Below are 27,964 nucleotides of genomic sequence, written 5' to 3' on the forward strand. Positions count from 1 at the left end.
GCTAGTGCTGTTTGCACGTTCTGCCGTGTACGGTGGCTTTGGTCAGGTGCGTGACAGACCGTCCACGTTTGTGGCGTTTGGAAACGCGATAGAAAGGAGTGGCGTCCGCACACGGTTTTCCTCTTTATTTTCTGCTGCCTTTGCGCCTTATATATATTTTTTAGACGACGACGACGCCTTCGTGGACCGCATGCACCTACTTTCCGTAATGGGGCGTGATGGCTATGAATTTGATAACGACAATAATTTCTGACCGAAATAAATTACCATATCTACTCGCACACTACCATCATTGTCTAAAGGTGGCCAACTGGTGAATATATATAATGCTAACTGTAGCATAATGTCGGCTACTGTAGGCCGATATCGAGTGGAACTGGCTATCCGCTTTGAAGCTTTATTGCTCTCATAGCGGTTGTACCAGGCCTCATAGAGCCAGTTCTCTCGCAGTATGTCTCTAACGCGATGCCTGATGTGACATCTTTCAGCGTTCGAGGCTGAGATAGCTTTAAAATGCCATTCTATTCAAAAACGTTTCTCCGGAAGGCGTCGTCCCTCTCACTTACACGCGCACGCGCTGCACGCTTCTTCGACGATCCAGGGATTTAGAGGAGCGCTATGGGGAGGATGAAGAGGAAAAGGGGAGCGCTGGCGTCGCTCTTCGAGGGGGGATTGCTTTCACGCGCGCGCTGGGCTCTGTTCCCTGTACAGTATTTACTCCCCTCCTCCCTATTTCCCCTCTGCCATTACTCTCGTTTACTCCCCGCAGGGGAATCGCTTGCTCCCTCCCGACTCCCCATCTGTTTTGTGTGCCAACGCTCGCGAGCTCTTCGGCAAGGCGCCTGGTCGGCGCCAGTGTCCCGCAGTTTGACTGCCACGCGACGCGCGCTTTCGCGGGGAAATGGGAAAAAAAAAAAAAACGGCTCGCTTTCTATTCCCGCCAGCGATCGCCTTTTGTTCCCTATCATGCCCTCTCTCCCACAGCATCTCCTCATCATCGCTCTTCATCCTTGAATCGTTCCTTCCTCACAGAGACCCGAATGCCCCGATCCCGGTTGTCTTTTTTGTGTGTGTTTCTTTCCTCGTCGCTCGACTTTGACGCGGGTCCCCCACTAGCTCATCTGGCTGTAGCTCCGGATACTATATACGTCTGCGATCTCCGGCAAACTAAAGATGCCATCCCATTTCGCCTGTGGCACGGTCGGCTTTGCCGTTGCCGCCGCCTGCAGTGTATGTGGCATCCTTTTGTGTACTGATCTGCGCCGAGTCTGGCCGGGCCGGGTCGTACTTTATCTTCCCTTTCGTTGTTATCTCGCTGCTCGTGCGCTTTTTTTTTTTTCCTTCTTTTATCCCGCGTCGGCACTGCATGCGCTTGGATGTCTCGTTTCGCCGCGGGAGGACATCGATCAATTTGGCGCGGTGGCCGCGGTCCAGCCGGTCAGTCGACAGTCTCGGAGAAAAGACACGGCTCTCTTTCTTTTCGGACAGCGACGACCTCTGTTGCGTGTGTGCGTGCCTCTGTGCAAAGATGCTGGTCCGTATATAGTTCCATGTCCGGAGCAGGCGGCGTCGGATCGCTTGTCCGACACGTCCGTGATGAGAACTGAAGGCCTCGTGGCTTTCTGGGAAATCGCGAGTAATGGGAGCCATGGAACTCAATTAGCTGTACGTGTACGTTTGTATGTAGCTGCGTATATAAACGGCGATGCGGTGACGGCTGCCGCGTCCATGGCTCCTTTGACCGTTGCTTATAACGCCGCGTCTATGACATCTTTCGGGAGAAAACGGTGGAACATGCGGTGCCTATGAAAAGTATGCTATTCGGTTTAGCGCACAGAATATATTCTCAATGGCCTCGTGACTCGATTGAGGACCGGAGGTCGGCGTATGCCTGGTAGAAACGGGGGTTTTGTTTAGAGGAAGGAGGGGAGGTCGGCTGTAAGATCGCGTATTCATGTGACGCCATGCATGCCCTATTGTTACCCTATGCGGCGCTTCTGGAGATTAGCTTGTTGAAGTTCAGACCGGCCCCTGGCTGTGCAACGCCGCGGCTTTCTCTGCGACATCGATACACGCGGGTAAGATTGAAGCGGTAAGAGAAACAACACAACAAAGCGACGCAGTAGACGTGCAGGTTACTGTGCAGTATAGTACAGTGAATTATATACGTATAGCTACGTACACACTGTTCGCTCTACTGTGCACGGCGGACTGTGCGCAAAACCAATGCATGCGCATTGTATGTAGCGAGGCGGAAAAGAAAATTTCGATAAAGGGCGCCTGCCTGCCTGTTTACGTGGATGCTGTCAGAATGCAATCAAGCCTCGTCTTCTGCGAATTCGGTTTAGTCTTCCCTCGAGCATTGCCCCTTCGGGCGTCGCAAAAATTGTGACTTTTGGGTTTCGACAACAAAGTTAAGCCACCGAGTTTCGTCTACACGGCCCCAGCTGTGTGCCCACGTATTCCAGGGACCTTACCCGCGCGCCCTCCCGGAGGGCTTCTTCCGGACGGACACCATTTGGAGACGGTCGCGATGGCCGAGTCCTCGTCCTGCACGGACTGTTTGTGTTTATAATTCATCAGTCCGCGTTTCGGGTATATCGCTGTCGGCCCAAGTGAACCCGCCTAGCGTGTTTTTACCTTCCTTTTTCATTCTTTCTTTCTTTTTACGCGTCGTTAAGCAGACTTCGACTTTTTCCTCTGTAGCGAAACGCGCGCTCGATATCTCCTTTGCGAGCGATCGTTAAAAGAAAGAGCCCCCTTGTCTGTGCGGCCATGCGCATTTTCGTCATTGGCCCCTTGGCGCTGCATGCGAGACCCCTTGCCCTTCTAAGGCGTGTCGTCTTGCATTGTTGTTATTGGTCCCTCATGACACGACGACCCCATTTGCTCCGTTTACTTAGGTTAGTCTTTGGGGTGCTTTCGTCTTCTCGTCCCATTTCCCTCGTCCCGCTCGCGTTGGCAGCGGTCTCGTTTCTCTCTTTCTCGCTGGCACATATGTGTGTGTGCGCGCGCGCGCGCGCGCGCGCGTGTGTGTGTGTGTGTGTGTGTGTGTGTGTGTGTGTGTGTGTGTGTGTGTGTGTGTGTGTGTGTGTGTGTGTGTGTGTGTGTGTGTGTGTGTGTGTGTGTGTGTGTGTGTGTGTGCGCGTGTGAAAAACAGAGAGAGAGAGAGAGAGATGAAGTCTTACCTCCATTTGGAACAACGGGGCGTGGTGTAGCAGCGCATGCAGGCACGTCCCCGAAAGATTCGCTTGTGAAAGAGCGCACGCCTCTTGAGCCTCGTCAGTGTCGTCGATGATGGTGACGGGTGATACGCTTCTTGGACGCCGCTGCTGGCCAACGTAGGCGAGAAGGGTATACGAAAGAAAGATGGGAAATAAAAAAAAAGCGAGTTGAAGACCCGAACTTTGACGCTGCGGTGCATTTAGGTCGATTGAATCACAAAAGAGAAAGAGATAGAGAAAGCTCACTGACCAGCTGTCTCACACCGCGCGCCCCCTTAAAGTTATACTGTCGGGTCAAACTGGGTTACTGTCCATGAGGATGAGGAGTTTATAGGTTGACGGCGGATGTAGCCTCGCGAGGGTTGCAGGCAATTGCCCCGCCCAATTTCCTCCTTTCAAGTTATGTTTAAGTGAGTGCGGGCAGTCTACCAAGTCGCGCGTAGCGCGACGCAACAATCCACATGCCGGTGGCCTGGGAGCTATCCCACATACAGTGTTGTGCACTCATGTCACCACACCACACCCCACCCAACATAAGTGTCACTCATCACCAGTCACATGCGAGGTCTGTAACGCCTCCTTCCTGAATGTCCAGTGACCACGCGGAAACACGATATCATTTACACTGTCGTGTGGCGAGCCCAAACGTTGGAGTGCTTCAAGGAAACATTGACGATCTTTCTCAAGCTCATTAAGCAAATAATGTTCGATGTCACCACAGATACTGCAAGCCGAGCACAATCCTGATCTTGTGGAGCCATGCTGGTGGTGTACGCGCTGACCTCGTGCGAATGAGATGTAACAGGGAGGCCTCTGCCCTGGTTAGCCCTTTTGTCACACATGGCTGGTGAGGCGTCAACCGTAAAGAGTGCAAATGCCTGTTGACAGCCTCTCTTAAAAGACATCGATGTTCTCTATAGGAACCTTCTTCGTTGGCCTAAGTTCCAAAGCATTCCGGGCAAGTCTGTCAGCCGCCTCATTACCCGCTATACCCACGTGCGATGGAATCCATATATCATCGCTGTCTTATGACGTTTGGGAAGTAATGGCATGTTTACTCATTTATTTCCGTGTATTTCGCGGTGGTGCAGTGGTTATGGTGCTTCGCTGTTGACCCCAATGTCGCGGGATCGAATCCCGATCGTGGCGGCTGCATTTCGATGGAGGCGAAATGCTAGCGGCTGGTCTATTCCCTTACAAAAAATAAATTTAGACACTTATAGACTGTCTAAAAATGAGTTTAGACAGTCTATAGACTGCCTAAATCCATTTTTGTATGAGTCGTGCGTTGTCAGTGCACCTTAAAGAACACCAGATGGTCAAAATTGCCGGAGCCCTCTACCACGACGTCGCTCATAATCATATCGTGGCTTTGGAACGCAGGAGCCCAACAATTATTGTATTAATTATTATTACTGTTTCTGTCTCTTAATACCAGGTTAGTGTCTGTCTCATCTGTCTTGTAACGAACTAATTGTATAGGACAACGATGATGCTTCCGCTGGTGATAAAAAATGATAATAACGAAATGTTACAGAAGGCTGTGCTATTACCATATGGACAGATGCTAGCTCACCGATGCAAGTTGTTCACAGACGGGTACGCGATATGAGAGATATGTCGAGGCAATGTAGTGACGTGACAGCGTATTCGCCAGCTGGTTTTCCTGTGAGCTCACGCTTTTAGCGAAACAGTATAGCTGTATAGAGCAAGCCCTGGGCAAAATATGCTGCGGCGGCAATGGCGTGCCCCCCTCCCCCTTCCCACCGCGCGAGCAACGATAGCGGAAGGCGTGTATGACCAAAACAACAACTAAACAACAACAAGCAAGCAAACAAACAAACAAACAAACAAACAAAAAAAAACAAACAAAAATTGCTGTGAAGGCGTGTGCCGACGAGCTCGTCAACTCGTGTCGGCGGCAGCTCGTGACAGAACAGACAGTGTATGTATACACGCGACCCACTTGCACGCTCGTGGTACGAGAGGAATGCACGCTTTCAAACCTTGGCTGTGTATACGTTCCCGTGGTCGGCACTGCATGCTGTACACGCACCCGAGAACCGCGCCATGTAGTCGATTTTTATTTTCGATTTTTGGATGCTGCCAACTCTCAATGGACTTTTACACGAACGATTGCTCATTTTTGTGTGTCCTGTCTCGTCACATTTACAAGGTATTGAAATGCCCAATGCAGACGTATACGTTCGTTGTCATGTCGCCGCCGTGGCGGTGCAGTGTTTGAGGTGCTCGGCTGCTGACCCGAAGGTCGCGGGTTCGACCCGTCCGTGGAGGTCGCATTTCGATGGAGGCGGAATGCTAGAGGCCGGTGTACTGTGCGATGTCAGCGCACATTAAATGACACCAGATGGTCGATAAGCTTCCGGAGCCCTCCACTGCGGCGTGCCTCGTTAGCATATCGTGGTTTTGGCACGTTAAACACCAGAAGTTTTTATTATATTCGTTGTCATCTGTATAAGTTTCCTGTCCGTGGATTTAGTTGTTACAGACACAAAATGGCGGCATTAACAGCAGGCGGTGGCACTTATAAGCATCCGTGAAGTAGTCTATATAGATGAGCGAGGGCCGTTGCTTTCTTACGTATTTTAAGATTTTGAGACCTATTTTCTGTTTACTGAGACTTCCTACCTTGGCAGGTGTATAGCGACTGAAATAGCCTACCGTGGAGCAGCATAACCGCGAACAGTGCACCACTGGAAAAGGTATTATAAAACAAAAAGCCTACAGATATTAAGCTTTTTTTTTCTTTATTGCGAGGCACACTTCCACTCAAGGTGTGTATTTATATGCACGCTGTAAGGCTTGTGTTGTGCGTAAATGGAATCATTGTTTCGTAATATCTGTCGTCTTGTTCGACATGACAATATATTTGGTCGCGAACCTGCGTAGCTTATAAGTGTTGAATATAAAAATAATGATAACGCGAAAAGAAGCTTTCCGCGCGTTCAGGAAACTTGACGACACTACCCTTTTCATCATAATATGGCTGCACAACATACACCGAAACCTGCTCACTCACTCACTCACTCACTCACTCACTCACTCACTCACTCACTCACTCACTCACTCACTCACTCACTCACTCACTCACTCACTCACTCACTCACTCACTCACTCACTCACTCACTCACTCACTCACTCACTCACTCACTCACTCACTCACTCACTCACTCACTCACTCACTCACTCACTCACTCACTCACTCGCGCACACACACACACACACACACACACACACACACACACACACACACACACACACACACACACACACACACACACACACACACACACACACACACACACACACACACACACACACACACACACACACACACACACACACACACACACACACACACACACACACACACACACACACACGTTCCCGCCGACGCCGACTGACTATATTAATCCGTCATTGCGTCCAGACGAGCTCTACGTAAAGGTGAAAGGTGCCCGCTCGGTCAATCTATGTCCTTTAATTCTCCCCGCCTTTCCACTTTCTTTCTTCTTTTTATTTGATTTTTTCACCCCTGTGTCTCCACACCGTCGCTAGCCCACGACCTGGGTTCAACGCACTGCGTCGAGGTCTCGCCGACTGCCTCATTTGTATTGACCGGGCCGCTACGCTGGAACGCAAAATATGCAGCCCACATCGGTTTTATATAGCGCCGCTTCGTTATGAGCTATATGTAATTCGTCAAGCCCGAGGAATGGTAATTTGACGAGATGTTTATGGAAATCTGGTTCTCATGGTTCTCGATTTATTTCTTTTTTTTGCGTATATCTGCTTTTCTTTCTCTCTCTTTTTTTTTTGTCTCGTACTAATGAAGATATGATGCTTGAAGCAATATGGCCGGGTGAGCGAGGTGATTGAGGTGCATTTTTGAGATATTGAAGAACAGCACAAATGAAACAAAATACAGGCAACAGGAAAGGTGTATAATTGCTTGACTGCTCACTCGAAGGTCGCGGGACCGAATCCCTGCCGCGGCGCGACCGCATTTCTATGGAGGCGGAATGCGGTGAAGCGTACTATTAGCGGACTGAACTTGCCATCGTGCCCCGTGGTGGTGGTAACAACTTTATTCAGGACTCCGGCAAATTCGTGGCCTGGGCCTAGGCCGCCCCCGAGGAGGACCGGAGACCCTGTCTCCTCGCCGCCTCACGGGCTTGCTGGATGGCCCACAGTTGATCTTGCAGGTTTTGAGCTGCGCAGCGCGGCCGTCCACCGCGCCGCAGCTTCATCTGGGGAGACTGCATGTTCTTCGCCTATAACCGCGCATTCCCAGAGAATGTGCCTAAGAGATGCGTGAGTCCAGCCGCATAATTTGCAGTTATCGTCTGAATAGACGTCTGGGTATATCCTCCTGAGGTGAACGGGGTTGGGGAAGGTCTGGGTTTGTAATTGCCTCCAATCTACCGATTGGGCCCTGTCGAGTTTGGGGCTTGGGGGTGGATAAATACACCTGGATTTTTGATAAAATTTTGTAATGTCACAGTATCTAGTCATTCTGTCTCTCTCTGTCCAGCCCTCCTCTGGATTTGCATCCCCTGGAGAGGACCTTTCTACACGAGCGCGGAACGTGAGACCTCGCGCTACGCGATGGACCTCTCCATTGAGGTTGGGTACGGGGGTGTGGGGGGACGTATGAGCCGGGAACCATATAATGTGTCGTTCCTCCGTCTCTTCAGAGGTGATATAATTCGCCTTCGCTTTGAGGATAGCCGCGGCCTCTGGTGAAATTCTGCCTTGTGCATAATTTCTGACCGCCGCCTGCGAGTCACTTATTATATACCTGCAACCGGGGCAAACGATGGCTCGGGCGATCGCCACTTCTTCCGCTGCCTCAGGGTTTTTTCCGCGTACACTACACGAGCTGACCAATTGTTTATCAGTGTTGAGGACTGCCACTGCGAATGCACGTTGATCCGCGTATTCTGCTGCGTCTACAAACAGCGCTTCCTTGTCCCTACCGAATGCTTGTAGTAAAGACCTGGCTCTACTCTCTCTTCGACCCTGATTGAGTTCGGGATGCATGTTCTTAGGTAGGCTAGCCACCTGGAGCTTTTCTCTGATCGAGCTTGGGAGGGATGTCTTGTCGCCGTGCTGCTTGTGATAGGCTATCCCCAGTTTGTCCAGGATGCTCCTGCCCGTTCGTGTCCTGGTTAGTCTCTCGAGTTGCGAGATCTGTTGAGCCTCTATCAACTCTTCGAGCGTATTGTGGATGCCCAGCTGTAGTAGAAGTTCCGTGCTTGTGCTATCAGGAAGGCCCAGCGCCATCTTGTGTGTTCTTCTAATTAGAGTGTTAAGCTTGGCCTTTTCTGCAGTGTACCAGTTGTGGTAGGCGGCCACGTAGGTTATGTGACTAATGACGAAGGAGTGTATGAGTCTGACGACACTGGCCTCCTTCATACCGCGATGTCTGTTGGTGATTCTTCTGATGAGCCTCATCGTGTTCGTGATTTTAGTCTCCAGATTCCTGATCGTTGCTCCGTTGGCGCCGTTGGATTCTATGATGAGTCCGAGCACCGTTATCTGCTTAACCCTTGGTATTTCGTTTCCTTCTTTGGTGCGTACGCAGATGTCTTCGTGCTCGGCATGCCGGATGTAACACTTGGGGGGCCTTCCCTTAAGCGTCGGGCGGTAGAGGAGAAGTTCAGATTTTTCTGGCGAGCAGACAAGACCGGTTCCTACGAGGTACTGTTCCACTACCTCAACCGCGGTCTGTAGCCGCTGCTCGATTTCTCCGTCGCTTCCCTCGCATACCCAAATCGTAATGTCGTCTGCGTATATGGCGTGATGCACTCCCTCTATGGCGTTTAGGCGTTCGGGGAGGCCGATCATAACGAGATTAAAGAGCATCGGTGAGATGACAGAGCCTTGTGGGGTGCCGACGCTGCCCATACTCCTGTCCTCTGATGCGAGTTTGCCCAGCGTTAACGAGACACTCCTGTTAGTGAGGAAATCCTTAACGTAGTTGTACGCTCGCTTGCCTAGATTTAATGCGGCCATCTTGCATAGTATGGCTGCGTGAGCTGCGTTCCCCGTGTGTTTAAGATTTTTAAGCTTCGATTAGCCCCAGAAGCCCCAGAAGCGAGAACGCAGACCATGCGCGGAGTATACGGACACTCGCGGGCCTGCAGACTTTCCCACGCCGGCAGCGCAGAAAGTGGACGCCATGCAGTCACCCGAGAAGATGGAGACGCCGCTGTGGAAAGCGGCGCATGCACTTATGCGCGCGATGCGTTTGTGCTGTGCGCGGGAATGCAGTGAGCTCGTGATGCATACACGCCTGGCTTTTAGGCGCCGGACTGTCGGCGGCGTGATCATTGGGGTGAGAACAATATCATGTCCACATATGGTTCTGTCGGAAGGAATCTGACGTCACACAAGCGTCTGAAACCCTTTAAAACCCCCTGGAGAGACTGTATGAAGAAACTTGCCGGGGACTCTCACGGAGCGCTGCTCCCCGGCTTCTTGTCTTTGTATTATGCCACTTTAAACTTCAACGTTAAACTTCATGGCTAGCCATGCATTAAACAGTTGTTCTGTTGATCTATACGTCTGTATACCTCCCGCCTGTATACCTCCCTCCTCGTCGGTCCCGATGCAAGGTATTAGCACACTCCGCTGACGGCGGCGGTCCAGACTCCTAACAAGATACAGGCCCACGTTAAAGAACCCCAAGGGTGTCGAAATTTCCGGAGTCCTCCACTACTGCCTATCTCATAATCATATCGTGTTTTTTTTTTCGGGACTTCAAATTTCAACAATTATAATTGTTCTTTGCGAATGCAGCTGCGGGGCTCTGCGACGTGAAGTGACACGCCTGCACGTCTCCTTGAACTGATACACGTGTTCGTATATGTCTTTCGAGAAGCATATACTCCGACTGTATTTACGACCATGTGGCGCGATCAGTTTCGGAATAAACGGGCGGCATGGGCGCGGAGGCCGTGCGCTCAGCGAAAGCAGGCGATGTTTACGATCCCGCTGGAGCCATTAGTGGCCTCATTAAGCCGGCGCCCAACCATTCCGTACGTGTTAGTTTTCAATGTTTTTGTTATTGACTGTTCGGTGCTTATGCTGTTGGCTCGCGTGGGCTTTCAACGCCTACGACGAAGCTAACCGCGCGGTCTCCGCCCTCTTTCCGCAAACTTCGGGCCGCCGCCGCCGCCCCGGTTCATTTGCCCCATTTGTGGTAACGAACCGTGTTGCTTGAAAGTACACGGCGCCGTCGACCCGCCGCACAAACACGCACACATAAACAAACACACGCGTATACACGCGTTCTTTATACTGCGTGTGTTAGTTTCCTGTCCGAGTCTCCTTCGTTTGTTTATTTCTGTGTTTTCTTTCCTCCTATCTTCATTTCCTCTAATTATTCCCTCCTCCCGAAAGAGTAGGCATGCGTTGTGGCAGTTATCAGTCACCTCCCTCCCCATTCCCTTCTGTGTCCTTGTGTGTTCTGTGTATACGTACCAATCATACATGGCGTGGCGGAAGTGCAGTTCTCACATGTTTGTTTAGTTTTTTTTTTCCTTTCTTATCACTGTCGTCGTTGTGCGCGATCTTTTTTATCAGCGCGCTTTGTGCTCGCATGGTCCCTGGGTGTGCCGCGAGTCCATTTTGATTTTGGCGCGATTCGTTGACGTCTTCTGCAGGTTATAGGCTCTCTCCTATATGTAGCTTCTTCTTTTTTTCCCGCACGTGCAGGAGCGAGCTTCATTCCTCAAAGATCCAAACGAGCACGCTCGCTTCGTATCTTTAATTGCGTCTCAGTATATATGGCACAGGGCCTAATAATTAACCACGGTGGGGCCCGCAGCCGGCGTCTACGCTTGCATGCATAGGACGATGACAATTATGATTGATGGATGAGGTCGAACGTCCCATCAGATGACGCCGAGATGAGGGTTCCGGATTAATTTCCGCGTGCCGTGGTTCATTAACGAGGGCTCAGTAGACGAGCTTTTTTTTATTTATTTCGCATTTTCCCGGACGAGCTGTAAGGTCGGGGTTATACGGTTGGTTGTGCATAAATGCGGCTACTGATTGCATTTCACCCCAACCTGAGTGCGGTCGTCAACCCACCAATTGTAGAACCCGTGAGGTGGCGTGCTTAGCAGTTGAGCGTCGATCCATGTGCGTGTATGACAGCGTGCAATGGTCGATTGATTAATATCGTTTTTAAAATGACAAGAAATGAATAAATGGCTGTATAGTGCAGTCTGTTGACAGCTGAACTGTGGTAGTGGTGGTGGGGGACTTATCCTGGTAATAACATGACCAGAAATTGCCCCTCCTGAGCGGCTCTTTTCATGAAGAGTATACTTCATCATATGTCACTTAATCTGGTCTGTCGCAGAACAGCCTAAAGCATTAGAGACACTTCCTTGCGCACTATCCGCTGTCCTTATTTTCTTGCTGTTCTGAAGCCTTCTCTTCACTTAGGACAAAAGCGCTTGCATAGACAGTTCTCTATATATCGCCCATACCTCATTGCATTCTGGTTATATGTGATATGAAGTAAGTCACGGCTGGTCGCCACCGCATTTTGCGCATATGTAGACCACAGCGGAGAGCCCCTTCTTTTATATTTTGAGGAGGAAGCCTTAGATGCCTTACCAAACGCGAAGAGTGACCGTCGGCGTCAGCGCGAGTTATTATTCAAAAAGTCATCATCATGTGACGACGTCTCAGATCGCCAAAATTTGTGACGTCATCGTGACGTCGCACGATCACGTCATCACATGGCATCGTTGCTAGGTCAAAGGTGGGCCGATTTCGGAGGCACTGCAAAACCACGTTAGGTGCAGAATGTCTTCGAAAGGGGGCGTTGGAAGAAGTTCAGTACATCGACTTAGAAGAAGATGGCTTTCGCCTTCGAGTCGTCTTAGGCGAATACGTGAGGGATCCTCTAAGTCATTGCCATGTGGTGTTCGCAGACTTTCCCACATTGGACGTCCCGGCGTGTGAAGCGAGGATATACCCACGCGGCGCGCCGCGTTTTGCCGTGCATATGTAATTAAGGCCGGCCATTCACCTCGGCAAGTGCCGCTGCGCCGAACGCACGCGCGTGTTCCGCTCTGCCAAGTCGGTGCAGTACAACACGCGGGTCGCTGCGAAGGAGACGCAAGCACAGTAGAAAATCGTGCGTTAAACACAAACTTCAAGGCTATCGTATACAAGTTACACAATAGAAGAAACGAGATGAGAACCTTTCGCCGCTAATCTTTCTGCGATTATTCTGGTCAGCGGACGTCCCGCACCCGTGTATATTATATTAACGAGCAATTAACGAGTCATTCCTTTGCTACCGAATGACCCGTATACGTACTGCATGCATCACTGCGCCGTATTGGTGAACTCAAGACCCGTCGCGATTCATTTGCCATGCAAATCGACACGTTGTTTGCTACCTATAGTTCGCTTCTTTGTTTTCTGCGTGATCTTTTTTTTGTGTGTGCAAAACGTTTTTGTTTGAGCCTGAGGCTTAATTGAGAGCCACCTTATCAAGTTTAGTGTTGGAGAAGGCAGTCCAACTCTTAAGAGTGTGTCGCCTGTCTCTTGAGTGACGGACGATCGGCTGTCTATCTTGTGTCCCTGCCTTTTTTGGCTATATCCTACAATGCAGTCATGGCTTTATACACTATTCCTGGGGTAAGGCGGCGTGATCCCCTAATCTCTTGCCGCGGAGCAATATACGAGAGAGCTATCTTAGCTATCTTATAGTGTTGAGCTATCTTAGTATTGACAAACGAACCTTATCCTTATCTCGCGTTTCCTTATCCATATTGTGTGCCTTTATAGTACATTTGATAAACGAAGCAGCTCGGTATTCACAGATAAATCTTGTGCTGATCTTTTACCCTGTTACAATATTTGTGCCTTTATAACGCACGTATACAGTGTACAGAAACGTAAGGAAAACGTAAGATAAGGATAAGCTTGGTTTGTGAATACGGGCCTTAATCTCTGCCGCGAGTACACGTGACATACCGAGATCGATCATGACACGGGGAGATGCGAGAGAGGTCCTCAATTACAGATACGAGAGTGGTCTGTAATGGTCATGTTGGTCTATATACGCGCGATGCGTCGGCGCCGCGAACGCTTCCATGTAGTAGGCAGGCCGGAAGTGCTCTCTCTTCCAGAGCGATTAAAAGGCCGCGGCCCAACCGACGTCATTGGATGAACGACATCGCTTAGCTCGTGTGTGTGTGTGTGTGTGTGTGTGTGTGTGTGTGTGTGTGTGTGTGTGTGTGTGTGTGTGTGTGTGTGTGTGTGTGTGTGTGTGTGTGTGTGTGTGTGTGTGTGTGTGTGTGTGTGTGTGTGTGTGTGTGTGTGTGTGTGTGTGTGTGTGTGAAGGCTTGCCTTGGTCTTGTTATGCCCTTTTCATCACTTTGCTCTCCTCGTCCTCGTGGAGGAGCATTAGAGAGATGCCCTTAGGGCATGGAGGGGGGAGGGGGTTGGTTCCGTTGTAGAGCTCAGCCCCACACACGCACGCACATGACATCTGCCCTCGCGTCGTGCTAGGCGGCTAATGAAATTGGTTTTGGAGATTGGGGGGAGGGGCAGAAGGGAAGGGAGCGCGCAGAGCCCTGCAGGAAACGACCGCTCGTCGATCCACCCTGATGGTACGTTGACGGTGGTGGTTCTCGGCTCTCTACGCTGATACATGTAATGAGAAAAGAAAAAAAAAATTGTGATGGGCAAGAATCTTTCTGTTAATTTTCTTTCGGTGGCATTATACATAACGCGTGTTAATTTTATTTTTATTTTTTCTCTCTTTTTTTTTTTGTCGCAGTTTGATCGTCGTTCGCTCAGTTGCTTCGAAGTATATATGTCTGAGGACACGTCGAAAGTGCACGAGACGACCTACGCGACGACGTGTAACCTGCCGAGCTTGTTCCACTTATCATCGCCGGCCGGCCGATACGTCCACGCGCAACGGGCCTTCGCGTTCGGAGAAAGGCGTTGCCATAAATTGGGCCAATTGGCGCGCAGTGCTCTTGAGCGGCGAGCGGTTGGCGTCCAGCGACGTCCGCTGTGTAAGACCCGACGTTTCCTGGAGGTTTAGTCTATGTAACGTGTAACTGCGTAATATCTAAAGTAATGAGCGTGAACAGCCAGTATAGTATAAGCGTATAAGTTGCATGGCTAAGTTTATCTGTAAGCGTAACACGTAGGCGTGCATGTAGCATATTTCCAGCTCTGTCATTCGGGTCAAACCATGAAATAACAATGCTAGCTCTTTTTTTGTGTGATAACGCGTAAAGGTACAGCTTTTCTTTAACTTCAGCTGCATTACCCATAGCCTGCTACGATTTATCCCTGGAAAATTTCTTGCAAAGCATTTTCACGTTCACCGGTAATTTTTTTCATATAACACAATCATAGTCGAGCAATGGGATTTATTCTTCATTGCGAATGCTTTTTTTAGCAAATCGTCGACCTAAATAACGGTAGATGATCGGGGACTCTTTATTTACTTTACTTTACTAATTTACTTTACATTTTAAAGCCCAGCATAATAAAACATTTGCGGCGCGTCAGAAGTAACCCGTAGCATTTCAGGAAGCTCGTGCTCTCCAGTGCTTTTTTGAAACAAGCAGCTTTTACTTTTATACTTCGTTTCTGCTCATTAGAAGCTTGGGCTTCAGATTTCAGAGGGGCTTTTACGGTGACTGCGCTGTCGTTAACTGTCGAGAGATTCCAAGATGACGTTTGAAAGATAAATCTCAAGGGGAGGGGGTGCTTGCAAGGGGTGTCCCTCCCAGTCTGAACACAAGGGTGGTCAGGACGCCCCCCCCCCCCCCCCCCCCCCCCATGATTTACGCAACTGCATGTACATACATGCATATGTTAATTCGAAGCACGAGCTCCAGTTTCCTTATGTATGAGAGCTTTTGAAGATTAACAGCAAGGATCGTGACCCTCTGCGTACTTCAGCAGATGGTAGTTAAAGGGACACTAAAGTGAAACACTAAATTAGTATAGGCTGATAAAGTAGCCTTTGAGAACTCTGTCGCCGTTAATTACGACATCCTAGGTTCGTTATTAGAAGAGTAAACGAAGGCCAAAGTTTCATCCTTAAATTCACGCCGTAGCACTCGAATATAGCAGTGCAGCGTCACAGCTTTCAATGTGTCTAATTATTTACTTTTTTAGGTTCTCCGAGACTTGCTATAGGCCTCCCAAGCTCGGCCAGGGGGCGCTGCGGCGCACGCGTTTCGCCGCCTTTCTAGCGAAAACCGGTCGCTCCCCTCTCCGCGCCTGCCTTTTGACTGCGCTGTCTCCGCACGTTCAGGCACCCTGCACGCGCTGTTCTCTGCTCGCCGTGCACGTGCAGCTTCACGTGTCGCTTGCTCTGAAGGTTTAGAAAGATCCCAGAGATGGAAAAAAACGTTTTAACGGTGGGAATCTTACCAGAGGAGGACGGTTGATCGACCACCTTTTCGGGACCGAGCAGGTCGTCAAGGGCGATGCTGTTTGTGCGAGCGCTACGTGCGTGCAGATGCTGAACGGGCACATTTCTTTGACATGAGTAGGGAGGTGACTGCGCGAGTTCTGTAATTATGTTATCGGTAAAACGCACATTCGTTGCGGCAGTCGTGTATACTCGGAGCTGTCAGCAACCAACCAGCACGCTTTCGAGTGCGTTTTCTATTGATAACTTTTCAATTGCTTAGATGCCAAGTTTGTCGTGCGGCTTTAAATTTATTATGAGCTCAGTGTGAAGAGCATAAATTTACATCCGCCCTGTTGAGTCACTGGCTGCATCGCAATGCGCAGTGTTCAGTTTCGTGGGAGTTTCACTTTTGCCGAGGTTTGCATCGAATGATAACAACGTCGGATCGCAAGTTTAATGTCGCCTTGGATTTTTTAGAGCTCCCTTTGACAGCATAATGATATACGCAAACAAAAAATAAATAAATATTTCATGCCCACTTCGACGATGCATGTTTCTTGCAGAGGCGTGTTCATTTCGAATAATATCGACGCCTGATCACGCACCGTGTTCGCTTATTCGAATGTCGCTTTGGTTGTTTCGACAGCTCGCTTGGTCAGCATCATATTATACAGGGGCGTAGCCAGGGGGGGGGGGGGGGGGGTTCAAACCCTCCCCGAAAATTTCAATTTTGCTTGCGTATATGTACACGCACACATACAAACGCACGCACAAACATACATAAAGTATGGTTGGACCCCCCCCCCCCCGAAAAAATTTCTGGCTACGCCCCTGATACTATACAATACCCACTGGGATCGCGCATGTGTATGATTATGCCGAGATTTGTGCCCAATAATAAGCGCATCTGAATTCGCGAAGCCATCGAAAATTTAATTGCCACCTTGGTTCTTTTTTCAGCTCGTTTCCAAAGCGGCATGCAAGGCTTTTTATTACGTGCCGAACGCATGACATTAATACGAGGCACGCCGTGGTGGATTAATTCGGATTAATTTCGGCCACCTGGGTTTCTTTAACGTGTACGTAAATCTAAGTACGCCGGTGTTAGTGCATTTCGCTCCCATCGAAATGCAGCTGCTGTATGCGTGAATCGAACCCATGACCACGATTTTAGCAGCGCAACACTTCAGCCTTCTAAGCAATCACGGCGTGTCGCATGCAAGGCCAATATAAACGCTCAGTGCAAACATACAGCTTAATTCTGTTTACAGGGAGCCGCGACGGGAAATGTACCGCAATCAGCTGAATTAAACACCTGGTACTCACGGTACGTTATTTAAACTGTGGTGTAATAAGCCCAAATGCTCCGCTGCTGTAACATTACAAATGGTTGACTCGGAAAGCCAGCGCGCAATCTCGAAACGTACAGCGGCTGTCTATTTGTTGTAACTTCGGTTCACAAACGCACTTCCCTTTCAAATGAGCACGATCATCGCGTTTCTCCCCGTTAATAGTTCGTAATACTGTGTACGACAAAAACTGCTTCAAGGTGACAAGACCGCGAAAGCATCGCGGCGAACTGCCATAATCCACTCTTGACGCCTCTGCTCCTCGGACTGCTTGCATTGGAAACGGTAGAACATGACAGGAAGTTTTCGGCTCTTCGACATTTTTAAACTTTTGTGACAGTTCACAATGCAGCAGGAGTGCGTGCCTGCTTTCGAGTACGACGAAGGAACGGCACCCATAGCGTGAAAAATGCGAGATAAAAGCCCCGGGGAGCACGTTCTCCGCGCGCGCGATGGGAAAACCAAGCAAGAGCGACCCGTCCCAGCTACCGGAGTTTTCCCCTCTCTCCGCTGGGGCGGCGGACGGCGCTGCGCAAACTTGAGCGTTGGAGGCCTATATCTTAACGTCTCTGGCTCCCTTAGAACACAGTGTAACTCATTCTCGCCCCCATTATTTCGTACTGCGAATGGTTAATTATGCTAATACGAGATACACACACACACACACACACACACACACACACACACACACACACACACACACACACACACACACACACACACACACACACGCACGCACGCACGCACACACACACACACACACACACACACACACCACACACACACACACACACGCACGCACGCACGCACGCACGCACGCACGCACGCACGCACGCACACACACACACACACACACACACACACACACACACACACACACACACACACACACACACACACACACACACACACACACACACACACACACACACACACACACACACACACACACACACACAGAGAGAGAGAGAGACTGCAGTGTACGCCGACTCAGTAGCTTGCCGGCGGTTCGGCCGGATGTTTTACCGTCACCCTTTTGTGCGTGTATATAGATACATGTAATCCTTTCCAAGCTTTGCTGCGCGCCGCCGCCGTTACCCATGCATATCCTGTCTGTCCCGCCGCCATGTTTCTCTAAAACCGGAAATTAATAAAATGAGAACTCAAGACAGCTATAGCGTATACGTGCAAGGAGTCGTTGGCGGTGCTCGCGGCTCTTTCCCCTAGCTTCCTCGATGCGGTAGTCGGGGAAATGGGATCGTTCTGTCGTTTTCGCGTGCCTGTACGACTTGTCATGCGAGCTATGTGGTCGGTCTTTTTACGCGCCCGCGCGCGCGGGGGCGATGAATCTTAATGAGCAGACTGGGGACCCTGATGCCACTTACGCTGATGAGGAGAGCTACTCCTGCATGCGCTCTCCTCCACATCTCTACTTCCACGCTCGCTCTCACCCTCGAGACACCTCGGCAGCAGCAGCGCCGGCGGAAAGCACACCGACGTCGTATACACAGCAACTGCACATAACGCTGCCCTCTGACGCGTTCCTCGTTAACGACGTTCGGGGCCACTCACTCTGCATACTGCGTTTTCCGAGTAGGCAGCAGCTGTATGCCGCCTATAAGGAAGTACATAAGTACGATAAACTGTGCGGTGCTCTTCATCTTTCAGCCGTCTCCTTGCGGTTTCTCGCTGGCGGCTATGGCCGGACGCATTTTTGCGACGGTCCTAACAGCTCACCGGCCGCTGGAATCCAAGCCTAATTACGATCCAAGGCCCATAACCGACCGCGCGCGCGGTCGATTACGGGCCTTTAACGCTATCATAACACTCAGCGCGTGTGGCTATCTATCTATCTATCTATCTATCTATCTATCTATCTATCTATCTATCTATCTATCTATCTATCTATCTATCTATCTATCTATCTATCTATCTATCTATCTATCTATCTATATCTATCTATCTATCTATCTATCTATCTATCTATCTATCTATCTATCTATCTATCTATCTATCTATCTATCTATCTATCTATCTATCTATCTATCTATCTATCTATCTATCTATCTATCTATCTATCTATCTATCTGTGCATTAACTATTGCGATTTCACATTGATGTTATCAAAACACTGCATGCATGCAGGTTCTTTCGTTATTTACGCACATGCGGATGAGTTCCTGTGACTTCGTTATCAGATCGAAGCAGCTTAACCGCAACTTGTTTGTCATCAAAGCCGCCATCGTGTAGTGCCAGTACGTGCAGAAACTGCGTCCATGACGTCACGTGCAAGCTATCTACGAAATTTAACTTTCTGAAGTATCGTAGTGGACTAGTGCACCACTGTATTTACGCATTGGCCCATTATCTGCACTGCACGCAAGCATAGCGAGCTGGAGCCTCTGCAGACGCCTATAGCATGAACGCTCCTCCAACAGCGATGCTGTCCGCGCACGCAAGCAAGCCGCATGTATATATGTATAACACCGGGCGGTAACCGACGCATACGACGTTTCATTCGTGAGAAGACCGCTGTCGGATAACACGTACGGCGCATATCGTGTTGCAGCGAGCGCACGTGTTTGCTCTGTGTACCCGGCTGTGGAGGCATGTGATAGATTGCGCATTGTTGTGACGCCTTGGCTCTAGCTTCCCGGGGAAATTCGAATCAAATGCACGCAGCTGCCAGGAAAACATACCCCACACCTTATGCAATACGTTTGTCTCCTCTTGAGTTAACGGGTCACTAAAGAGAAAAAACTATTTTTCGCGTTTTAGTAAATTAACAATTTCGCGATACCGAAAACACCACGAGATACCGCGAGAAGACGTTCGGTAACGTCACCTTCGAATTCCCGCACCAAACGCCTTGACGTCATAGATTTTTATGGTGTCTAGGCTGGGCCGCACGTATATAGTTCCTAATCGGTAAACATGAAGTAAATTGTCCTCTGAGGGGATCATAGACTTAACGTACCAACTTTCTGGAAAATTTCCTTGAGCCAATGTCGGGGCAAAATATATACGAAAGATACCCTTCGAAATCCGTGACGTCACGTGCGGAGATTTCGGCGCGAAATTTATAAATGAAACCTTGACCTCGATTTTCTTCTCTGTTAATAAACATACGATGATGAACTTAACGACATTACAGTTATCTCAGAGTATAATTTATCAATGTAAGGCGATTCGTTAATTTCACTTTTGTATCCCTTTAAACACAACGAGGGTGCGAGTTATAGTCTTGTAGACTATAACAACACGGTGGCCTTGTTGAAAGGATCTCGGATTGCCCCCCCCCCCCCCCCCCCCCCCCTTGGATTCTTTTCGGTATGATGTTCTTCGCGAGAAACTCGACCGAGCGAGCAGTGCCCGTTCAAGGCAGTCGCGCTAGACGGCGCTTGCTGTTATCGGTATCGATGACCACGTGTATCAGCAGCAGCTCCACTTTTGAGTCGGCGGAAATCGGTCTTGCTTCGCGGTCGGGCAAACTTCGGTTCCGCGTGTTCGTATACGGCCGATGCTCGCCGCGTTCTTTCTCCGCTCACGTTTCTTTTCGCCGGTGCGGCCGCTACACACGCCGAATCTCGTCATGGACGGGCCACCGGAAACGGCCGCGCAATTGTTAAACGGCTTGCGTTCGGAGCGTCGTTACAGTAAGCAAGCTGCTCCACCGGCAGTTGAAGTTGCTGGGAAAATCTTTTGTTTCGTGGTGCAGGTGGGTCCAGTTTCCACAAAATTCTATTGCGGAATGTTCGACGATGTGTTGCTGCTTGATATTATATACTTTCTATGCCCGCCTGTCCTTTGTGGGGTGAGTCGATATTGATGCCGTAAACCGAGTGTTGAGATGTCCGATGACGTGGAACGTAATCCCGGTCCTGCTAAGTTACGACTCCGGTTGATATAAGAGTGAATCGATGCTCACGCTAATCAAAACGAGTCTCAAGAAGGTAGACACAACTCAAAGAAGTATTGGCTTTTGTTAATGATTTAAGAGATACAGCGTTCTCTTGAATCATGATCACTAACGAAAAAGAAAACTAGGTCGAAGAATAAGCACGAAACTGCCATTGTCTGCGCGGTAAATAACGGTAAAATGGCTCGTGAACACTGTGAGCTTGAAGTCTGTATAAAGCGCTCGTACGTATTAGCGTAAAGTATTGAAGGACTATAATATTAGTAAAGACGTTAGCTGGCAGCGCGTGGTCCTGTGTTTTCGTGTCTACGCTTCGTCCTCGAGTTTTTTCTTCTTATTATTTTTTTACAAATGATATGAGTTAATACCGAATAGCCCAATTTATACCGTTCTTCCCAATTCTATCCTATAGGACAGAAATATAAGGGACATTGACACTGTATAGTCTTACGAGGCAGTTGAAATCTACACACAATCCTGTATATTATGTCAGCTGCATGAAAGCGTTGCGCCGCACCGTATCGGCCCACTTGACGAGATAAGATCGTTCCTTTCAAGAGGAATCTAATCGGGCGTGGTATTGCAGGAGGCGCACCCCTTCTGAAACGTGTGATACAACGCGAACAAAAAATCTGCGAAGCTTTGAATTGGAACGCATTTTTTTTTTCAGTGCAAAATTCCGGCCTTTCATTGCAAAATTTCTGCAATTGAAACTATAGTGAGTAAATAAAATAATGTAGCAGTAGTCTAATATTTCGTCTAAAGGCAGGCTAAAGGCTGATGTTGTATCGGTCGCATATGGTATTTGTTAGGCAACAATGAATAAGCGAAAGGCTATTCCAATTGAAACACATTGGTCAACAGTTTTCTGCATTTGTGAACTGAAATCGAGTAATAATTAACAATGGTAATTTGGAAGCGAGAGGCCGTGCAGAAGTCTGACACCTGATACTACCGGGGCTGGATTATCGCGGTCTTATATCGCGATCTTATCATCAGCGACCATCATGCGCACATCTGCTTTTCAGACACATCAGTAGTATCCTTAACGAAATAAGGGGTCGTTTCTTCATCTTCTGTCATCGGCACGTGTTCAGGAAGACATCGTAGCGCTTACAGAGCGCAGTTGACGTGCTCGGCTGCTAACCGGAAAGACGTGGGTTCAATCCCGGCTGAGGCGGCCGTATCATTTCGATGGAGGCGAAATGCTATACGGGCCCGTGTACCGCGCGATGTCAGCGCATGTTGTCAGCATGATGTTAGCACATGCTTAAAGGGGAATCGCGGTGTCAGAGACACCCCTTTAAGCATATACGTTCAATCGTGTGTTTGTATGTGCGCTCGTATATGTAGGCATACTAAGCGTAAACATTTAAGGGGGGCAAAGGGTTGAACCCCCGGAACCACCCACTGATCGCGTGCAACGGTATATTGTGTTAAAAATGCAACGTTTCGTAATGATCTACGACGCGTGTGTGCGGGTTGATATTTCATTTATAAGTTACGAGAATAAAACGCTTCAATATTTACAAAAATAACTCTTCAACGTCTGGTGACCACGTAGATCAGGCAAATTCATGTGCTACGGGTATGTCCAGCGTCCCATAAGCTGAAAAATCGCACTGCGTGCCAGAGTTCACCGATGAACAAGCTGTCGCTCAGTTTACAGTATACATACAGCATGGCTTGGAGTTGTGCAACTCCCCGCCGTGTTTGTCTACCTCTATGTTGCATCATGCCGCTCAGAAAGAAAGCACGCCGTGCATTATATATGAAGGAATGCGCATGTAATCGTTCCGAATATTTTTAAGCTTCTATGTATGTGCATGTATGTGCAACCGACACGCTATATATTCAACTGAACGACTGTACACGTGGTGATTGCATAAAAGCCACGTTTTTCTTTCCCACCGGAAAGAAAACCGTGACTTCGCTCGCGTTAGTAATTTTTCTTGTACTTCCTTGTTTCTTTGCTCTGTTATTGGGCTCCCAAGTATCAACGATATGCTCACCCCACGTCGTGCTTACGTAACAGGGTTATGCTAATACGAAACAGCACTAAGAAAATTAAAAGGACATATGCCAGGAAATAGCACTCGGACGTCGTTAAAATGATTCGCCTTCGTATACCAGTCTCGAGCTTCGGCCGGAAGAGATAATTTCGCAACATCGGCTTGAAGCATCGTCACAAATATGCACAAGGCGATACGAGTACCTCGGCGCGTTTTGATCGTGCCGCGTAAGCTCCTAGCTATACGACGATTCGTGTATTTCCATTCTTTTTTTTTGTAACTCCCTCAGTTGTAACAAGCCTCATTGCCCCATTCCCGTGCAAGGTAGCAGTTGCTGGAAACCGACTTCTGGTTAAATTCACTTCTCTTTCTCTCTCTCTATCTCTTCCGGTTGTCATGTTACGCAAGGAAGTGCGCAGTTCATACGGCAACTTTTCGTTTGCTCGTCGTACGCAGCGCCATTCACGGTCACCTTGCCGCATACGAATGAAGTCTCGCTCTCCTGATTTGCAAGTCCGGTTTTGCGCGTAACGTAAATGGTCTTTTACGACGGCGCGCTATCTGCACCGCGTGGCGCTGAAGGTTAACTGCGGCTTTCATTCGGCTCTGTGACCAGCTGAACTTCTGCAGTACGTGTGACATATACATAAAAAGAAAAGAGCAGGAGATGGGTCCTCCCCATATTACAATGCACGCACCCACTCGAAGACTGCGCACGCGCGTCCACTGTAGCACAGCGTACCGCGAACTCACGTTCCAGTCACCACGCCCCTGGTACAGGTGTAACGCTAAAAGCCGCGCTCTTTTCTCTATACATATATACGCACCGTGCGCATTTCTTGCGGTGGGTGCTTTCATGGCACTCGCTTATGCCGCTTCACTTTTGTCCCCGTGGCTCTGTAGGTAGAGGTACAAGTATGGGTTATTCTGGTCATCGATCAAGATTTGTGTGCGAGTGTTGCTATCGACCACGTGTCTTTGTGCCTTCTAGCGGTTGTCGGAAGCTTCTTGTATATGTAAACACGGCTGGTCGAGTTGCAGCTCTTGCATAGAGTTATGTACTGTATATGGCTCCGTAGAGTTAACTGTATATATACGAGCTATATACAGTAGTTCCATTCTTGCATATACAGTAGCGTCACTGGTGAGAATAGCTACATCCCCCGTTCCTATGTGATGCATTATATATTCAATGTCTAATTCTGTATTGTCGCATATACTCTTCTCAAGTATCACACTTTAAAGGGACAGTAAAGAGCAAAACGATTTTTCTCGCATTAGTAAAGCGGTATTCCACGATACCAGAAACACCACGCTTGCTGCGAGAAGACGCTTAATAAGCGAGAAAACGCGCAAAAAGAAGACACAGGTGGCGACGCCACCTTGGAATTCCCGCACCATTTGCCGTGACGTCACATATTTTTGACGGCGCCTGCTTGGGCCTGTACGTAGTTCCTAATCGGTTAAATCGAAGTACATTGTCCTCCGAGGGGGCCAGAGACTTGATATAACGAGTTTGTGGAAATTTAGTCGAGCCAGTGGCTCCAAAATACGTTAAATGCCCTTTGAAACCTTTTATGTCACGAATTACAAAGTACGGCGCGAAATTTAAAAATGAAACTTTGAACTTGGTTTCCTCCTCTAATAATAAACCTATGGTGGTGAAATAAACTACACAAGAGTTCTCCGAGCACACTTTATCAATCTAAACCAATTCATTGTTTCTCTTTAGTGTCCCTTTAATAAGGAAATGAGCGCTACCATACGCAGCAAACATAACAAGGCATCCGTACGGTAGAGATATTGCGCCGAATCGACCAAATATCCATGAATATATCGTGTTCGCTGTATACATAGGAAAAAAAGAAAGAAAGAAAGAAGGAAAACGCCTCTACCTCTTTGGTTCCCGGTATTCCTGTTTGACGAATTCGGCCGATCAACGAAGAATATATGTCATCCGCCGCAGTAAAATAATGCGTGTGTACCAGGGGTGGCGCCAACGGGGTATACGGGGGGGGGGGGCAGTAGCCTCCCTCCCCCCACAATTCCCTCCTACCCCCACTTTGCCCCCCCCCCCCCCACTAAAAAAATCATGGCGCCGCCCCTGGTGTGTACCACTATGTTTCTATCAAAGAATCGTGTGCATTAATGGTGTGAGTGTGAGAAAGACACCACGAGCGCTTTCCGTGTCGTACGCGCTGTCATTCACTTCAGCCGATGCAACACCAGCTAGCCCAACGACAGCTCTCTCTTGTAGTTCAAATGAATCAGTGTTAGGGCAGTTAAGCTTGGGGAACTTCGTCGCAAATATTTTGTTTACGAGTCGTTTGGCTGGTGCCTCCTCACTTCAGTGTCTGGTGCAATTGAGATAATAACAGTTTATTCTTGCGCGCGGGCATGGTTTAGAATTCAGCTCTCGGTTTCGGCTTACGCGAGCGAGAAGTGAAGCTTCGACAACGCCGACTGCTGCAACAGCCTCGAAGGTGTGCCTGCAAAAGATAGGTTAGGCTTTGCGCAACGCTTAAAAGTCATGCCGAGAAGACAGCTTACCGTGCCGCTCTTGCGGGAAAGGCGCAGCATTTCGCCATACTGCGTCGTTGAACGAAATTAAAACTGCGTTTGTTTACTTCTACGTTCAACAGGTTTCGTTTAAAAGCTCCTGCCGGAATCGCGAGTGTTGGGAAATGCCGCTTACTCGAGTTACGGCGTTTGAAATAAAATTTTAAACAGCAGGTCGCGTCGGAGGCTGCAAGATGTTCAGGAGTGTAATCTTACTTTTACATTGTTTCTAAAGAGTCAATGACGCAGTCGGATAAAGTACTTTCAATGTAAATAATTGTTGGGCCACTTTTTTTTTTTTAACTGCGCATGTGCTTCGCTGACGACATGGGGGTTTTATTCTTTGAAAATGTCGACGTACTCACGTGACATCCTTGTCCTGTGCATAGTTTCATTTTAAAGGATTATGAAACTGCGTCTCGTCTCTCTTGACCAGTGACCAAGCTATCAGGCATTTTTTTTTTGTTTTTTGCAGCTGCGTTCTTATATAGCTGTCATAGTTGTCAAAATTGACTTTTGACAGCATAAACGAGCTGTTATGACCCTAACGACCGGCCGCGATCTGTCACCATATCATTGTCGTATATGTGTCACGTCGTGTGTGGAACGTCTCTCCCCCTCTCTCTTTCATTTTTGCCCATTTTTTAAAGCTCATAATAACGGAAACGGTAGGTGCGCGTGTGGGGAGGAGGTCAGGTCAACCATAGCACGTTCGATCAGAGCGCTCGTTGCTTCCTTCCTCGTCGCGCTGCGCGATATAATAGCCATAATTACGCTGCCAGCTTGATCACTAACAACGGCGCTTGGCTTGGCCAACAGAAGATGCGGCCCGCCTTCTCAGCTCGTCTTTATCGTCAGCCGACGGGACCCAAAAGCTAGAACCATGCGAAAGGGGGGCGAACTCTTGAGCGCAACCGTTATCACGGCCGAGATCGCCCTAGCACCGCTCGCGAACGATCGAGAGATGAACGTTGACCGGTTGCATTAGCCCCGGTCAATAATGGCCGAGTAATTGCTCTTCGGCGAAGCGGGTTAGGCCCCCCTCCGCCCTCGCACCGATTCTGTCCATCTATTTTTCAGCGGGCGGCGCTAGGCCGGTCGCTTGACGACTTTCTTTCTCGGGCAGCAACCGGTAGCAGCTAGTTTGCCGACTGGTTATCGTTTTTTTTTTTTCTTTTTATCGTCCGAGTCACTCCGTGGCACACGTTGACGGAAGTGGAACATTTTAGAATAAACGTTGCCAAAGGAGTGCACCAAGAACCTGATGATGCCCGCGCCAAATGAAAAAAAAAAATGTCGCCGCCGCCGCCATTTCGTTTCGCTCACGAGAGATGGCGCCACCGGTTCGGGCGCTCGGCGGGTCACGTGACGGTTGCCATAGCACACGCGCGCAGATGGTCAATGGTGCCGGAGGTGGGGATGCGCTGACGGGGCACCGTTAATCCCCCGTTGCCCCTCGAGCGCAGTCAAATTAGCCGGACTTTTCCTCGATGTTATCTTTCCGCGAGCGAGTTGATGCGCCGAGGCGCCAACTCTGACATCGATTGAGGTTTCCAGCAACGCTGGTCATCCCGGTGTACGAGCACGCGCTCCAAAATAGCCGTCTGGGGAGGCGCGCGCGCCACTGCGAGAGGTGCGTGCGTGTGTTTCGCCTGTGCGCGACTTCTAGTCTCACGTCGCACCGATGCTGAAGAGGCAGGTCTGAACCATGGGTTTTCGTCTGATCGACGCTGCCAGGGCCAGGTGGAAACGGCTGGTCCTGAGCGGCACTCTGGCGCACTGCATATTCTTCACGACGGCATTCATAGTAAGTCGGTTATTTGCGCAACCGCTGCATGGAAATTGCGTGCGCGCTGGCGGCAGCTGCGCTAACTCGTTTTTTCCTCGACGCCGCCTGCCCTCCTGTTGCGTTTGGTAGGGGGCCATTATTATTGTCGAGTTTTCCTCAGCGGAGAACCCGCTCCCGCATGCATGACTCACGATCGGCGGAGCGCATTTTCCCAGGCGCACCACCGATGGAGGCGTGTAGAACTATCGTTTTTCGGTGTTTTATAAATCCTTGTTAAACTCCCAGAGCTGTCGGCTGCGCGGCGTGTTGCGCAATACTACTACGACGGGCTAAAAATAGCGGGTCCTATCGTAATTATGTGTCCGTAATCTGCGCTCTTCCTTTAACGGGTTGTTTTCGAAACAACACGCCGTAATTATATTTTCGCTTTTCAACTGGTCACATATTAATTGTTTAATAGCTCGTTTAATACCATCTCGGAATTCGGTCAATATTTTTCGCGTAGCGGCATTGAATACTGCCTTGTTCCTCATCCAAATGATTTTGATTTGATTTGATTTGTTCCTCATCCAAAGACCATGTGTACTAATCATACAAGCTTTCATGCTATACGTAAATGAGCTGTTTCCTGTGCTTTCATTGCAGTTAGTACAAAAACTGTTTGGCTACC

The 27,964-nt window shown here is 49.1% G+C and overlaps 1 protein-coding gene across 2 annotated transcripts in view; it reads left to right on the forward strand.

The window, feature by feature from the left end:
* The window catches only part of LOC119383532 (CD9 antigen), a 112,682-nt gene that overhangs the window by 47,104 nt on the left and 37,614 nt on the right, over positions 1-27,964 (forward strand). Inside the window, exon 1 of one of the 2 annotated variants that reach the window (XM_037651731.2) lies at positions 26,893-27,312. The exons of the other annotated variant lie outside the window; for it this stretch is intronic. Within the exon in view, the coding sequence (XP_037507659.1) occupies positions 27,214-27,312 (99 nt within the window). The 5' untranslated portion in view covers positions 26,893-27,213. Of the gene's footprint in view, positions 1-26,892; positions 27,313-27,964 lie in introns of those variants that run through there. 2 annotated transcript variants of the gene reach the window in all.

This window comes from Rhipicephalus sanguineus, chromosome 2 (assembly GCF_013339695.2).
Source record: "Rhipicephalus sanguineus isolate Rsan-2018 chromosome 2, BIME_Rsan_1.4, whole genome shotgun sequence".
Lineage (NCBI taxonomy): Eukaryota > Metazoa > Arthropoda > Arachnida > Ixodida > Ixodidae > Rhipicephalus > Rhipicephalus sanguineus.